This window comes from Rhinolophus ferrumequinum, chromosome 7 (assembly GCF_004115265.2).
Source record: "Rhinolophus ferrumequinum isolate MPI-CBG mRhiFer1 chromosome 7, mRhiFer1_v1.p, whole genome shotgun sequence".
Lineage (NCBI taxonomy): Eukaryota > Metazoa > Chordata > Mammalia > Chiroptera > Rhinolophidae > Rhinolophus > Rhinolophus ferrumequinum.
The window spans coordinates 64,650,608-64,668,387 of record NC_046290.1 but is presented as its reverse complement, the minus strand read 5'-3'; the positions used below and the strand labels follow the sequence as shown (position 1 = coordinate 64,668,387).

General features: G+C 37.7%; 1 protein-coding gene across 1 annotated transcript in view; it reads right to left on the bottom strand.

Annotated features, from left to right (window-relative positions):
• Positions 1-5,007: 5,007 nt before the first annotated feature.
• Positions 5,008-17,780, bottom strand: part of LNPEP (leucyl and cystinyl aminopeptidase) — a 78,915-nt gene continuing 66,142 nt past the window's right edge. Inside the window, exons 14-18 of the mRNA XM_033111220.1 lie at positions 11,495-11,679; positions 9,831-9,992; positions 7,027-7,167; positions 6,269-6,350; positions 5,008-5,640 (exon numbers count right to left, since the gene is read on the bottom strand). Of these exons, the coding sequence (XP_032967111.1) occupies positions 5,509-5,640; positions 6,269-6,350; positions 7,027-7,167; positions 9,831-9,992; positions 11,495-11,679 (702 nt within the window). The 3' untranslated portion in view covers positions 5,008-5,508. The remainder of the gene's footprint in view (positions 5,641-6,268; positions 6,351-7,026; positions 7,168-9,830; positions 9,993-11,494; positions 11,680-17,780) is intronic.

Genomic DNA, 17,780 nt, shown 5'->3' with positions numbered 1-17,780 from the left:
CAAGCCCTAAAATACTATATTATTTATTGCCCATAAACACTAGCTATAAGGGAAGGGAGAAAAGATTTACCACACTTTTATATCTGCGCCTCTGTATTACAGTTGATATCTACAAGTCGAAACAGAAAACTGGGTTTGGAGTGAAAGAACAAAAAAAAAGCAGCAAATACCTATATACATTTTTAAAAACGCAAACCCAGAAATCCCCTACCACCCCGCAACAAACAAAAAACAAAAACAAAAAACAAAAAAAAACCCCAACTCTAAACAACTACGCTACTAGTCATTGCCCAGACAGGCAATAGGGAAAGGGAGAAGAGGAGAAGTTTTCATAGAATGAACCTGGATTTTCATTATGTACCTAAGTGTCCACGGAAAGGTCTAGGTACAAAATGCAGTAACAGAAAAAAGGAGCAAAGACATTTATATACATTTTAAAAAGTACATATCCCCAGTAGTAGAGTATTAAAAAAAAAAACAATCAATCTAGACTACCCTAAAACTATTGCCCACAGAGGCAATAAGGAAAGGGGAAAAGAGGAGATTTTCATACATCCGGACCTCCACGTTTCCTTAGGTACCTACACGTCCAAGCAAGGACGGGGTACAAAATGGAATAACACAACATAGTAACGAATACTGCACATACAGTTTTTAAAAGTATGTATCCTGCCCTTAGTCCCTTCCCACCCCCTATCCCTAAATCTTCAAAAAACCCGAACTACTTGAACATGATCGAGACAGTTTTAAAAAGGGAAAGGGAGAAGAGGAGATGGCTATACACCCAGAACCCCACGGCTCACTAGGAACCCACCGGTCCAGGTGAAGGGCTGGGTGCCCAATGAAATACTCTAATCAGAAGTATAAATGTCGATAAGCATTTAAAAAGTATTTACCCCAATACCCCCAAAAGAACCCCTGAAACTAATTAGCTACCCTAGTAGCCATTGCCCACACGGGCAATAAGGGAAGGGGAGGAGACTGTTACACATCCGGGCCTCCGTGGCTCCTTAGGTACCCTCCAGTCGGGCACCCAGGGAAATAATACTACCAGGAGTAAACACAGATCTATACAGTAAGCGCAGCCCTGTCTGCCCCTCCCGCACCCGCCCTCAAACCCCAGGCCAGCAACTACTCTACTACTAGCCATTGCCCACGCAAGCAATAAGGGAAGGGGACCAAAGGAGGTTGCCATACATCCGGACTTCCATGTTTCATTCGGTACTTTCCCGTCCTAAGACAAGGACATAGTACAGAATGAATTAGCAATGCACAGTGGTACCAAATTTATTTACATATGTTAAGTACAGACCCCATCCTCTCCCACCCCACAAAACAAAACAAAGTACTCTGTTAGCTATTGTCCCAAGAGGCAAGAAGGAAAAGGGAAAAGAGGAAATTTGTCATACTCTGAACCTCAATTTTCATTAAGCATATATGCATCCATGCAAAAAAACACGTATAAAATGAAATATAAATAAGTAGCATATTTATATACACTTGAAAGAATGACATACAACCCCTGCAATGCCCCTAAGACCACATCAAAACAACAGCAACTACAACTACTCTATTAGTCACTCACTGTCCACGCAGGCAATCAGGAGAGGGGTAAATGGGACATCTGTCATACTTCTGGACCTCCACGGTTGGTTAGATAGCTACATATCCATGAAAAGGATGAATGAAATACAAAATGAAACAACACCCACAAAATAGCAGCAAAAACATTTGTACACAGTTTTTAAAGAACACACTCTGGTCTCCTCCCAATATCACCATCTGCTTCCAAAAAAGAAAATCAAATAGCTACTCTCTAGCTGTTGCCGAACACAGGCAATATGGGAAGGCAGAAAGGATTTTCACAGGATAATATTTCACTTTTCATCAGGACCAAATATACAAAATGAAAGTATAAAAACACATCAAAAATACATATGTACATTTTAGGGTAGATACCCCCAAAGAGCCACCCAAAGAATCAATCACCTATTCTGTGAGCGACTGCCTATGCCAGAAATAAGAGAAAGGGAGGAGAGGAGATTTGTCAGACTTTTGGATCTCCACTTTTTATGATACTTACTTGCCAATGTAGAGAATGAAGCACAAAATAAAAGAATACAAAAAACAGCAAAAATATATAAGAATTTTTTTTTAAGTACAATCCAACACACTCAGCACCTAACTTTCATTTCTTACTTTCCAATATGCAGAAAGGATTCTGTTCTGTACCCAGGAAGACTGACGCACCCTTACACCCTCTACGTACCCAGGGCTCTCCTGCAAGCGCTTTTGTTCCTACAGTGGCTACAGCACAATCAAATGAAAGCACACGAGTGGCAAAGGCTATTAGAGTAAAGTAGAACCTGTGACAGTATGAAAGTTCTGAAACAATGGCAAACAACACAATTTTACCTCAAGAGGCTTATATTAAACAATAAGATGGAGGAAGGCACAAGTTTATGGTGGAAGGTGACACTACTTGCAGTTCAAGAATTCCAATCACTGGACTCCTCAGATTTCTACTTTCATAGCCTTTCAGATCTCCAAAACATAGGTTTTTCTTCAAAATTCCAGACTTCCTAATCTACCTTTCCTAACAACTTAGTATGACGTGTCTTTTATATTACATTCAAGCAGACTGTCTCTCTGCAATGAATACTTGTTGGACAAGTACGTACTGTGTTTCCCTGAAAATAAGACCTAGCCGGACAATCAGCTCTAATGCATCTTTTGGAGCAAAAAATTAATATAAGACCTGGTATTGAATATTATATTATACTATATTACATTACATTATATATTATACCAGGTTTTATAGTAAAATAAGACCGTGTCTTATATTAATTTTTGCTCCAAAAGACGCAGTAGAGCTGATTATCCAGCTAGATCGTATTTTCAGGGAAACATGGCAATTGTGTCATGGGCCTATGTGCTTATATGAAAAAGCAAACTGTGACTGCTGTGATTCAATCTATTTGAGTTCTCAAAAATACAGTGGCTGAGATAAAGTTTTTGGGGAAAAAAAATTTCAAAAGCTACAATTATACTTATTATATACATGGTCTACCTATTACTTAACGTTATATTCCTGACTGAAGAGTTGGTATTTAGAAGTGTCCCTCATAGACCTCTATGGGTTAGCATAACTTTTAAATTTATGGAATTCTGTGGGAAAGTTTGAGGTGAGGCCTACTAAAACTACAAATAATTGAGGTGAGGCCCACACATAAAATTACAAATAGTATGGACACGGTCTCATGGGAATGGACAGCTTTGAGTACAAAGATAGCAATGGATTACCAGTTACCTCTGTTTTTAGCTGATGTTTTGATAAAGTTTTACTTATAATAACATCCCCCATACCACACACACATATACTCACAGGAAACAATGATATAATTCAAGACAAGATTTGCCATATGCAGAGTTAACATGTTACAGGAGCAATGTAAAGATGGGCAGAGAAGTATCTTAACTTATTTTGAGAAGTAGCAAAATTTAAACTCTGTATCAAAGTGGAATTTAGTAATATAACATGGTAAAAAACCAGCAACAAAAAAATCCCTTAGAAGTTAGTATTTTTCCCCCACTCTAGAAATATAAAAACACACTAACTTTCAGTATCACTAAATTATCATTCATTTACTGAAGCACAAGAGGAATAAATACCTACAATTACCCCAGTTTCAATAAGACATCTTTAGATGATTCTGTGATTCTCAGGATATAATATTTTTTACTCTAAAACAGAGAGATAAACGTTTAGAAAAGACTAAATTGGGTGAAAGCACACCAGAATTAAAGAAGGCTATCTTTTAGCTTGCCAGCCTTTTAAATTTTATTATATAAAAATATTTTCACAAAGTAAAATATAATTTTATACACAATCCTATATACCCTCACTTTACACCTGCTGAATAAAAAAAGGTGATCTTTCCCATTTTCTGATTCTGTGGAGTATTTTTAAATGCTTGCAAATGGACAACTACCCTTTTTATGTACATAGATGATGTTTCCAAACAAAATATGAAGTACTCAAGAATTATTAGGAAGAAAGTTTTTCTCCTAAGAATCAAAGAAACATAACAATCTACGGATAAGTCTGCATAGCTCAAAAAATTCAAGTACAGTATTTCTCCTTTAGGAGTGAAAATGCCATATAGTTTTGGATATCTTCCCTCATTTTTCTTTCTTTCTTTCTTTCTTTGGCCATTCCTTTTAATTTGTTAGTTTGGCCATGATAAAAGAAAACTGTGGTTCCTCAACTAAAGAAAAGTACTGTTTTTGATAGTAGAAAAAATTCAAAGCCCACCATATTAAACCTGAATCAAGTTACTCCTATCCCACATTCTCCTTTTTCCTTTAAGGTACTATGGTGAACTTCAAATAAAAATGTTCAATTTCTCAAAGGCCCTATTTTAAAATGTGTTTCTAATGTGCTACTCTATCGTATAAAATGTAAGTCTATCCATGGGTATGATTCAGAGAAGCGTCTATAATCTATCGTGCCAAAAGGCACCTTAAACAACTTGTATTCTTAGTAACAGTGATACAGTCATGATAAAAGACAATAGCACTAACAAAATGCTTGCCATAAATGTAGAACCACTTATTTCTAACATAAGGTATACGGCAGGGAGCGAGGAAAGTATACAGATTTAGAAGATATTGAAATTTATGAATAAAATAATTATAATTAAAGCTAACTTGGTTTGAAGCATTTTGCTAAAAGATGAAAAAGAAAGTGTTTAATATTTGGAAAATTTAATCTTTTAGCCTTGTTATTTAGCTATTCAACATAACAAAAATTTAAAAATTCTGTAGCACCTAGCTATTCTACAGAAAAAAAATATATATGTATATATATATATATATATATATATATATATATATATATACACACATATATATATGAATGACAGTTATAGATCTTATTGAAACTTGTTTCCAGGAAATGAAGGATTAATCAAAACCCTGAATCCAAGTAGATCCGCACACCTGAGGTCAGTTCTCTGCAGTCACGTGCTCCGACTCCATCGCCACACTCTCGGAAGCTAACTTTGTACCACGTTCAAATAACATCTATCAACAAGAAGCAACAAATGCCTGACAAACCAGCAGCCTGCAAAGATGGTGGCTCCCATGGTAGATCTTTCCTTGTTTCACTGTGTCAGTATTTTCCGGATACTGAGAAATTGAACAGAATTCCAAAACAGATATTTCCCCCCCCATTTGTATATCTTCAAAGTAGAAAAATTACTCATTGTTTTTGTAGATGGTTGGCATATAGGTGAATATAATTTTGTAATAAATAACTATATACTCCCCAAAGACATTTCAGAAAAGACAGATGAAAAATACAGACAGGCCCTGAGCTAACTAGAACTCCTAAAAGTGCAAACAACTCAGCAGCGACCCTTGGTTTCACCTTGGCTTTTGCAAAAAGCAGAGCTCAAGTTAACAAGCTCTCTGAATGGGTGACAAAATGACTTGCTGTTGGCGATGCTACACCCACCACGTCAGAGTTTTAAGGTTCTTCTCCATCCACTGGATATTCAACTGAATGATTTCCAAAGCTTCCTGGACATAACGAAGCCGAGAGGTTGCCTCTGACTGATTTTCAAAGAATGCTTGAACCTGTAAGGTACACACAGAAGTATTTCAAAAGAATAACAGTAAATCTCGGGTAACTAATCTGAATATCCTTTCCAAATAAGCTTTCACTTAGTGACGGCTGTGCTGATATCTTGAATGAAGTAGAGACAAGAAGCATGTTAATATTCCAGGTATTTACATCAAGTTACTGATCAAGTATGGTGAAACCTGAATTTAAAAAATAAATTCTCCTTACTCCCACAAGGATGAAGTTTTCAAATTAAAAAAAAAAAGCCAAGTAACAGCAAATGAAGTAGAGTCTAAAGTTAGGCGTGGTGCCCTCTTTTACCCTTGGATTCCTTAAAACAGTTTTATTAATACTTAGAAAGAAACTTGGCACATACTGGTATTAATTTAAAAATAATAATATTTGTATGAGGGAGACAATAGAATATGGTTGAGAATGGAATCAGAATTTTTCCTTATCAGAATTTTTTTCTCATTGATGTATATCCACCCTTCAGAAGTAATCTCAATGCAGAATCACCAGCATTGATGAAGGCAGACAAAGGAACAGAAATTGGCATGAGAAGCCACCATCTGACTTAAACTGAGCAGCCGGAGGGGAAAGGGTGACCCAGTCTCCCCACTGGCATTTTATACAACCAACCTCAGACAAATGTGCTTTTGTTGAAAACAGGTGAGTTGATCCAGCAACAATACTGTGCATGGTGTAGGACCCCAGATGGAACCTGAAGAAACACAAATAGAACAGCAAAAAGAGCAAAACATGAGGCAGCTGTTGGTAAGCCAGGTTCCTGCGTGCAAAGGAAATGCTTTCCTGTGAGCTACACATGCCCCAAGCAGAGCCGAGTCCAGCTGCCGGGAACCACAGCCCCGTAAATCAGTAGTCCTGCACACACTTACTGCCGGTGGGAGGGAAAGGTGGGCAGGAAAAAGCAGGAGTTAGGAATAGCCAGATAAATTATTAATCCATTTGGTCTATTCAACAATCACATCAAACATCCAGAAATGTCATTACTATTTTAGAAGGACAAAATCCTACACGTGCTCTCGAGCTGGGTGTGAGTTCTTAATGATCCCTTGGCAACGAAGAGGCATTTTTCAACACATATAACTAAACAGGCATTCTGAAGTCGCCCGGGGCCCATGCTAAGCTAAGTGACCTGGTGTCAAGCACGGTTGGGTTTGATTAGCACTCACAGGGAACACAACGGTTACGTGACTCACGTTATGGAATTACGTTTACAAATGTGAACATTTCTGGGTGTTTCAGTTAAACTGTCACTGAAGCATTTTTCCTCCCATAGCAAATCATAACTCCTGTGAACCACGACAACCCTGGGAACGTGTTTTAAACGCAGAGCCTGAAAATACTAAAAGCTAGCAATTCTCTGAGAAACTTACTTCTGAACAAGCTTATTCCAGTTCTCTTTGACAAAATCCCATGCCAACAAGTGTCCAGGAAAACGTCGGCCCACTGTTCTAATGATAAATGACAGCTTTTGTGTTCGGATGTTATCTCCACTGAGGCTAGTTTTCATTAACCTGAAAAGCAAAACAGATTTAGTTTCTAAAATAATTATTCATGATGGAGTGATCACAAAACTTAAATTAGTACTGGCCTCCTAATTAAAGTTCTGTAGCCGTTCAAGGGATGTAAGTTTTGGATTAGGCTGATCAATAGATTGAAAACTTGTCATTTTTTTTAAACAAAGGACGATCTCAACAATGAGATAAGCACTTAAATATATTATCACATAATAATAAATAGACACTGATGTAGTAAGGACATTTGAGAAATAAACTCTGGTAAAATTTATTACAATTCTGAAGACTAGTATTTTTTTTGTTAAAAACTACAACTGATTTGGGGCGGCCGGATGGCTCAGTTCATTGGAGTGCGAGCTCTCAACAACAAGGTTGCCGGTTCAAATCCCACATGGGATGGTGGGCTGTGCCCCTTGCAACTACGGTGTTTCCCCAAAAATAAGACCGAGCTGGACAATTAGCTCTAATGTGTCTTTTGGAGCAAAAATTAATATAAGACACGGTCTTATTTTACTATAAGACAGGGTCTTTAATATAATATGATATAATATAATGTAATGTAATGTAACATAACACCGGGTCTTATATTAATTTTTGCTCCAAAAGATGCATTAGAGCTGATTGTCCGGCTAGGTCTTATTTTCGGGAAAACACGGTAAAGACCGAAAATGGCAACTGGACTTGGAGCTGAGTTGCACCCTCCACAACTAGACTGAAGACAATGAGCTGCAGCTGAGTTTCTGGAGAGGGGGCCTGATGGCTCAGTTGGTTAGAGCGCGAGCTCTCAACAACAGGTGGCACCCCCTGTAACTAAAGATTGAAAACTGTGACTGGTCTTGGAGCTGAGCTGCGCCCTCCACAACTAGATTGAAGAACAATGATTTGGAGCTGATGGGCCCTGGAAAAACACACTGTTCCTCAATATTCCCCAATAAAACAAAACAAAAAAAAACTATAATTGATTTGAGTAAGCAGGCATATTATTACTCTTAAAAACTGGGCTGTTTGAATAATGTGAAAATGAAGATACATTTAAGAATATACTCTTGATATTTTTTGATACTTCATACGTACTATATAGTATTGTAAATTCTTGACTCATTTTCTCTGGGACTTCCCTTTTTCTCCCTTTACTCACAGACCAGACCCGACTTAGATGTGTGGTGAGGAGTCCGCATATGCTGGGTGGGCTTCATCTCAGGGATGGGACATATGGGCAGAAATCCTAATAAGGCTTGAAATGGGTAATTATTACCGATCCCCGAGTTATAGGTTAAGAAACTGAGGTTATGCAATTGCCTCAGTTACACAGCTACAAAAGCCTGGCATTTGAACATAAGCAGTTCTCATCTACTATTGTTATAAAATCTGTGTATAGTGAGAAAACACATACCCCCAAAAGAATGCAGCAGTATTTTTAAAGGAAGAAAAACCCGAGCACCCATCAAGATGCGCTGGATCACATCAATGATGATAGACTAGAGCCATACTACGGAATGCTATGCAGTCATAAAAACAAATGAAGTAGGCTTTATGAACTGATATGGCGAATCTCAAAGCCTGATCTTTCACTAAAAGGACCATCACACAACACTGGGTGTGATGTATATAAATATACCGACCAGGACTGACACTGTGAGCAGAGAGAACAAGAATGGAAGTGAAGGACCACAAGAGATACTTTTGTATTTTATTCCATTTTCTCAGGTGTTGTTTAAATACTTTATTATGGGAATTTATTAGTGTGTTACTACTTTAAAACAAAATTGTTACTATTTGGTTGGTGCAAAAGTAATTGCAGTTTAAAAGGTTAAAAACAATTGCAAAAACCGCAATTACTTTTGCACCAACTTAATAATTTAAAAACAAAAACCTTTGTCTATTTGCTTGGGTCAAAGGTAAGCTACTACCTTAAAGAAAACCATTACTTATAGTGTATCCTTTGGAAAGTGGGTCTGTGCAGGTACTGAGGACATCTCTGGGACACCATTAGGATTTATCTGAGAAAAATTACACGTACAAGAGAAGCAATGAGACCTCAGAGCCTCCCTCTGGCCTTCCTGGTGTTGACTCTGAAGTGACCTTCATGTTTCCTGTGGCTCCTCAGAAGCTCCTCCACTCTGCCTCTGCCTGTTCTTCCTGTCAGGAGGCCCTACTCACCGCCCTTCTTTCCCCATGTGAAACTCGCATTTCCAGATCTTCATCGGCGGAACATTAAAAAGGAAAGGTCTGACAAATTCACAGGAAGGTGTAGCCTATAAGCTTTTCCATGTTACCATTTTCTGAAGTATCTGCATTTTCAAAATGATGGCTTGGACAAAGCAATGCCTTGACCAAAAAGAATGAAGCAATAACTGTGGAATTAAAGACAACATGCCAAGGGGAGGAAGAAGTGTTGAAGCAGAAAGTGGGAGGGGCTTGGGATTCTCGGCATGTTCCAATGTCTTCAGGCCAAAGCACTGTTGGCCCGTATGTCCCATCCCTGACATGAAGCCCACCTGGTACACGCGGGCTCCTTACCACACTGTCCGAGTCAGCTCTGGTTTGTGAGTAAAGGGAGGGAAGGGGAGATCCCAGAGAAAATGAGCTCCCCACCACAAGAGCATGATGCTTTAATGCCTTGGGTTTCTATATAGCCTATTCCTCAGGTGGTTTCATACCAGTAAAGTTTCCATACATCCTCCGAGCTGGCAAGAGCTTCAAGTATTTTATTCTTCTCTGCTTCAGACCCTAAAGACATGTACTTGCTTAAGAGGAACGACCAGCCTCTTTCGGTTTTTGCTCCAACTTTGAACACGGTCGCCATGACATCAGTAGGTAGGCTGTAAGAGAGGTGGTCAAATGTGAAAAGAATAAGAAATAATCCTGAGTACAAAGGCAAGGAACTGACTAGAGGTGGTGTTTTGGGGTCAGAGCAGGTAATAATTAGAAGAATTTTTACTGTTCCAGTTTTTAATGGTTAATTTAGTGGTTGCTACTGTCCTAGTGGTGGGACTATAAGGAACATACATTCAATTTAATATAGTAACTATTCACTGAGCATCCATAAAGAACGAGGCAGGCAACTGGTTGGACGATGGAGAGGGAAAGAATGAGACACAGGCTACCACACAATACAAAATAATAAATATATACATTACAATACAGTGTGGTAAGTTCCATGTTAGAAATGTGGGGAATGGATGAGAAGAAGGTAAGAAGCATAGTTTTCTGCTTTTATGAAGATCTCACAGCCGGAAAGAACCTCAATAAGATTATCCAAAACCCCTACCAAAAGGCCCCCCAACTCTTTATCTGAGGCTTGAATCTTTGTCCATGATGCCCAATAAGGAACCTTGAGAGAACCAATCATCATCAAAAACATTTCTACTAATTTCTAATTCCATCTGCTATGTTTTATCCTAAATTAAAAAAGACTTTCTTGACAACCCACACCCATTAGGATGGACTGCTATCAAAAAAACAGAAAATAACAAATGTTGGTGAGAATGTGGAGAAATTGGAACGCTTGTACACTGTTGGTGGGAATGTAAAATGGTGGAGCCATTATGGGAAACAATATGGTGGTTCCCCAAAAAATTAAAAATAGAATTACCATATGATCTAGCAATCCTACTTCTAAGTATATATCTGAAAGATATATTAAGAATATCCTAATCTCTGAAAGAACTGCAGGCAAAGGTTTCAAAGAGATATTTGTACACCCATGTTCATAGCAACATTATTCGTTAAGAGCCAAAAGGTAGAAGCAACAACCTTTCTATTAACAGATGAATGGAGTAGCAAAACGTGGTATATACATACAACAGATTGATTATTCAGCCTTAAAAAGGAAGGAAATTCTGACACATGAACAACATGGGTGAACCTTGAGTACATTATGCTAAGTGAAATAAGCCAGTCACAAAAAGACAAAATCTGTATGATTTCACTTATATGAGGTATTTAGAGCAGTAAAACTCATAAAAGAGAAGGTAGAATGGTGGTTGCCAGGGCTTGGGGAAAGTGGGAAGCTGTTCGGGTAAAAAGTTTCAGTTTTGCAAGATAAAAAAATTCTGGAGATTGGCTGCATAACAATGAGAATATACTTACACTACTGAACTGTACACTTAAAAATTGTTAAGATAGTAAATTTCATGTTATACTCCTATGTATTTAACCACAATTGAAAAACAGCCTTATTTCATAATACAAGTGCATAGACTTCACCTATATTAACACTGAGTTTTACAACATTTGTGATCCACGTTGAGAAGATCCTGGTTTCAGTATATGAGGGAGGTAAAGAAGAGGAGAAGTTCATTTGAGTAGAAGCACGCGTCACCTTAGAGTTCCATTGGATGCCATCCAATTGTCAAATAGCTTCATGGCAGCAGCGTTGCAGTTCTCGAGGTTGTGGGTGCAAGCAAATTCTAGCAAGACTGACCGCAGCTCTCTCATAGATGGGGTGCCGTCATCAGTCCAAGTTTGCTGTTGAATTTGGCTTTGAAGCAATTTAAATATCCTGGTCTAGAGAGACAGCATGGATTATAATGGAGTAGGACAACCAGAAAATCAGGACAACTAGATCTCTTTTTCCCAACATTTACCCAAGGAGAAAAAAGGCAGGGAGGCATAGCTATTACTCATTAAATATCAATTGCCCACACACAGCTGGGATGAAACCATTCAAGAAGACATAAGGCTGCTACAGGCCAGGAGGACTTTTAATGACAACACAGAGAGAATTAATGACTTCTGCGCAGTAGGGAAACTTTTTTCTGTGTGTTCGCAGCTAGAATTTATTTTCCTGCCAAAAAATATCACCTAAAACCACGGCTAAAAGAAAGTTGGAACTTCCTGACCTCGTGACTTTAGAATTCATAAATCCATAAAACTAGGAGAGAAAAAATGTACTTCTTTACTCATGGTAGATGTTTAAATGTTTCTGAATCCAATATTAAAGGAATATTGAAAATATCAACTAGTTTGACACTGTAACAAACTAATGTAATCAAATTAGAGAGAAAATGAGGACTGCAGGAAAGTATAGTTGTTTATAGTTATCCTCCCCCAATTTTTTATTTAAAAACTTTTCGAACCTTAGCTATAAAACAGCTACAAAAAATAGCCCAATGAACACCCATATGCTAGCTTCACTGGTTTTTAACTGCTTTGTTTCTATGTGTGTATTAACACACATACATACATGTTGTTCCTACTTTAGCTGAACCATATGAAAGTCAGTTACAGATATTAGGGTATTTCGTTTATAAATACGTTAGCATGCAACTCCCAGAAATAAGGACATTCTTCTACATAGCTATAATACCTTATCACACTTAAGGAAATGAACAGTTATTCAGTAAAATCATTTACTATCCAGTCCAGCATTATAGTTACTTCTGAAGAAGATGTCATTCTTAAATGTATACTTATGGTATTAAGAAACCAACAGAAGTAGTATATGCAAGTATTTCCATATTGCAAGCTGTGGTGCGTGGGGAGGGGTGAGAACCGTGGGATTTAAAAAAACCACCATATAAAATATGCATTTATGAATGCCACTAAAAGGAACAAAAATTCTAATATAAAAATGCTTATGGGTTGTTTCATTTTGTTTTGTTTTTAGAAAACCTGTATGGCTATAAAGGAGGAGAATCAAAATGAGAAAAATTACAGGCATGCCCCGCCTCCAGGGTACTGGGCCCAGGGGCTCTTTGCACTGGTACTTCTTTAACACTACTGTCTCTATCATGTCTCACCTCAGGTAGTCAAGTACCACAGACAGCCACATACAGAAACTCAAAACCACAGAAAATTAGCTCAAGTCCTTCCCAGAGCATTATATTCTTCCAGAGCACCACAGTCAATACCTAAAATGAATCCTAGGTGGAGAGTTTTAAACTGCTGAGGCCATTTTCTCAGCACACTTTCTCTGAATAAGTCTCTTGTGGAGCTGACTATGAGAACAGAAGAAAGAATCCATGCAAGGAGAAGGACCGGCTTTTGTTTGTTTGCTTCAAAAGCAATAAAATAGAGAACAGCCACCTTGTGGAATGTGTGAGTGACAAAGCTTGCGAGTCATTGGGAGGACATGAAGCAGAAAAGTACTTGCCATGCTCATTGGTGATGCAAGGAATTTAAAAGCAATGCAGGAGATCCTAGTGGATACACATGACTGCATTGGTACATACTGTCTTCCACTGGCCTGACCTCAACGGTATCAAGAGAGCAAACCATCCCAAGTGGCTGAAGCAAAAAAGAAATTTAAAAGCTACCCATAACTGTCAAATAGAAACAAGGCTACCCATAACTGTCAAATAGAAACAAAGGAAGAATGGGAGAGAAAAACAGTTACATGTTTGAAATACTATTTTTAAAAAGCAGAGAAATGCGCAATGTTCCTTGACAGTTTATTAAAACATAAAGAAGCCAGTAGGAAAAAGTGGCACTTGAAAGTCCTGAAGGCAACGGGGAGCTGACAGTTGAAGGTGCTGAGGCTAATTCCTGAGCAGCTACTCCGTCGGAATTATCGCGTGCAATTTTACTAGTTATTCCCTATACCAAATATTCCAGAGGAATTCCAAAAATAGTTGGTTTTAAATATATTTCAAATGATAACGTAATAAAGATTTTATTTTAAAAAGAATAATTCTATTTTAAAAAATTCCTGCTGTTATAAAATATCATTTTTATAAGTAAAACAGGTTATGTTTTTAAGATTAATAAACCATAGCAAGTGCTTCACATTACCTTTCCCTTTTAAAAATAAAATTAAACCTATTTTTCCATGGTTCTAAATTAATTTTTTGAAATTTAAACTCATTAAACAATAGAATCCAATCCCCTGATTTCATAAAGTGAAAATGGCAAGTGGGGAGAGGGAATAAATTGGGGGGGTGGGTTATACAAGCTACAAACATTGGATATACAATAAAATGCAACAACAATAACACAAAATGATTTAAAAAATAAAACAGGGAAAGATGCTGGCACTTATGTTTTATATTACATTTTGATTTACTGCTTTAATTTTGCACTGATACACCCAGGGAGTTCTTTCTTGGGTCAACTGAGCTTCTTAAAAGAGAAGTGTCAGCTTTTATTACAAAAGGTTTATCTCAGCAACCCCTCATATGTAAAATAATGACAGACTTATAAGTGATGAAACAGGAATATGGCTGGGATCAGATGTTAACATCAGATGTGAACAATTTGATACAATTGAAATGTGCCTACAGACCCTACCCACTGCAACACCACAGCATATACATCATAAAATGTGGCATATGGGTACGTGTTACGTAGGTATAGACAGTCTATACAACAAAATGACCAATAAATGTACACACCACTCTGATGACAATGACATAAAGAAGTAGACACCAGTCTTAATCACAAATACTAACTGAAGATTGGCTCCAACGACTCAGAAATTTCTGCCATTCCAATCTCTGACTACAGTGGGTCAAATTTCATATTTTGAGAGTTTTGATGCTACCAGAATGCCCTAAGATTAGAATAAGAAATTTAAAGAGACACTTTCTCCCTCCTGCTGAACGGAAGCTAACTAACGTGGCTTTTAACTGACAATCAAGTACAAGCATATGAAGATCTACAGCAGTTAAAGGGCCCGCCGTCTTCCAAACACATACTAACCCCCCTGCCCTTGCCCTCAAACCATCAGTCCCCGGAACCTCAGCCTGAAGTATGTTCCTATTAAACACATACCTGCCCAGCGAACTGGGAATCAACATCTGGAATGAAGATAAATAGTTATTTGAGTGTCACAGTAGGAAAATATTCCAGAGGTCTAACTCCTTGAGTCGAGTTTAGCATATACGTTCTCAGCACAGGGGTAGCTTGAGGTAAGTATCAAGCTGGGCCTCAGCAGAGTTAACGGAGAGAAGCAGGGGGAAGAGTGGCTTCTGCCACCATAAAAATCTAACTAGCTGGGCAGCTTCCCAGTAGACAGATATTCTGCCTCCTCTTAGGGTCTATTTCTATTCGCAAACTTCATTTTCTAGAGTCCAACACTGTCCTTTAATCGTGAAGAAAAGTGAGTGATATGTACTGTTATTTATTACTACCTATACTGGGTTGAACGTCCCCCTATAATTCAAGTCTGCCTGGAACTTGTAAATGTGACCTTATTTGGGAATAGGATTCTTGCAGATGTAATCAAGTTAAGATGAAGTCATACTGGATCACGGTGGGCCCAAAGCCAATGACCGGTGCCCTAGTAAGAACAGGGAAATCTGGACCCAAAAAAACACAGGAAGAATGCCATGTGAAGACAGAGGCAGAGTTGTAGCGATACATCTACAAACTGAGCAACGCCAAGCATTGCTGGCAACTCCCTGAAGCTGAGAGAGACGCATGGAACAGATGCTCCCTTAGAGGAAACCAACCCTACCCTGCCAATACCTTGATTGAAGGCCTCCAGAACTGTAAGAGAATAAATTTCTGTTGTTTTAAGATATAAGTTTGTAATAATTTATTACGGCAGCCCTAGGAAACTAATACACTACCCCAAATGGTGTTGATTTCATATGGCACTAATAACCCCAAAGTAATTATAGCAATTCTGTAATAAAAAAATATATGTATACAATGAAACACACTAGTGCTAGATCAATTAAATATCCATATTGAAAAGAGATGAATCTTTATGTCTACCCCAGATCATATACAAAAATCAATTCCAGATGGATCATAGAGCTAAACATAAAAGGTAACATAATAAAGTTTACAGAAGGGAACACAGGAGAATATCTTGGATTAAGCAGATTTCAGACACCAAAATTAAAAATTATTCTAATGAAAAAATATCATTAAGAGAGTGAAAAAGCAAGCCAGAGTGGGAGAAGATATTTAAAAATACACATGATCAATAAAGGACTCATAAATAGAATATAAAGAACTCTTACAAATCAAGAAGAACAGACTGACAATCTAATAGAAAAACAAATGAAAGACGGGTACTTCACAAAACAGAATATCCAATGGTCAATAAATACATCAAAAAGAATTCTCCTTCACTAGTCATATGGGAAATGCAAATTAAAGCCAAAATTGCAATACCACTATGCACCCATCCGAATGGCTAAATGGAAAAAGATTTACTATTAAGTGTTGGCAGGGATACAGAGCCAGAATAGAAATGGAGCATTAAATTGGTATAAGTTTGAAAAACGATTTGGTAGTACAATATTAATCATGTGTATGTTGTGACTCAGCAATTCCACTTCCAGACACATACCCCATAGAAATGCACACAAATATTCATCAAAGACAAGTATAAGAATATTCACAGTAACACTGTTCATAATAGCTCCAAACTGCAAACAACCCAAATGTCCATGGGAGGTAGCTGAACTGACTCACAAATGGCCATTTCTTTAATATACTAACAGGAACAAGTTTGTGTTGGATTCTAAGTTCGACCTAAAAAGACCCATAATTGTGTTTCTTTGTTCCCAGTCAATGTAGATAAATTTTAAAGTGCATTTAAAGCAACAGTAAATAAAAAGATGCCGTACAAAAAAAAAGAGAGACCAATAAGTTATTTGCATACTTCTTGGAAAGGCACATACATACTATAAAAATACTGTTAGTAATATTTTTGATATAAAAGAAATCTCAAATAGTAAGTTGAAAACTTCATTTTCAAGACAGCAACTAGATGTGGGACTGTCATTTTAAACCTTAAACACATGGCTTAAAAGCACTTCAAATTGTTTTAACTTAAAATCTGTTTAAAATAGAAAAAAACTGATAGCAAGAAAGAAACAGCTTTGATTTTTCCAACAAGAAGTATCATTAGAAAGATGACATTGCTAGAATACAAATTAATTTAAAATATAACAACATCACACAGAGAGTAAGCTTTGGAGTGAAACTAATCTGGGTTTGAATCTCAGTTTTATAATTTATTAGGTACGTGACTTTGGGGAAGTTATTTAGTCTCCTCATTTATCTAATAAGGGTTAGAAATCTCTATTTGGTATTGAGTGAGGATCAAACGAGGTAATCTAAATTAAGTGCCAAGTCGGACATACAGAAGATAGTAAGCACTGAAATGTACTTGTTTCTGGTGTGCTTCACTCATTTATTCATTCAACATTTACTGACCAGCACTGTGGGCTGGGTCACATTCCAGGCGTCTTTACAAAGGCTGGTAGTTAAAAGCCTTTAGAATGATAAAAATCTATCAATTAAAAGAGACCTCAGAAATCATATAACTTAAGCACCTCACTGATGGGTAGGAATGAGGGTGGCTTCTTTGGGGTCAGATCAGAAACTTGTGACAAAGGGTGCTTTTCAAGCTCAATATGGCCCCCCTGCCCTGCATTCCCTCCCCTCACTGAGAATCACGCATGTGATGGGAGCACTCATCACAGGCGATGGCACAGTAGGACTGTGAGAGCAGCAGAAAGGAGACTGTTAGAAATAAGAAGAATGATGTAGTCCAATCCCTTTCTGTTACCAGTGAGGACACCAAAAACCCTAAAAGACTTACTCTACGTCCTGGTCCAATACTTTCTTCCTTTTCCTGAAAGCTAGCTTTTGCTTGGTCCATGGAAAACTTGACTAGGTTATAAAGCAAACCCTGTTGTCAGAATGTG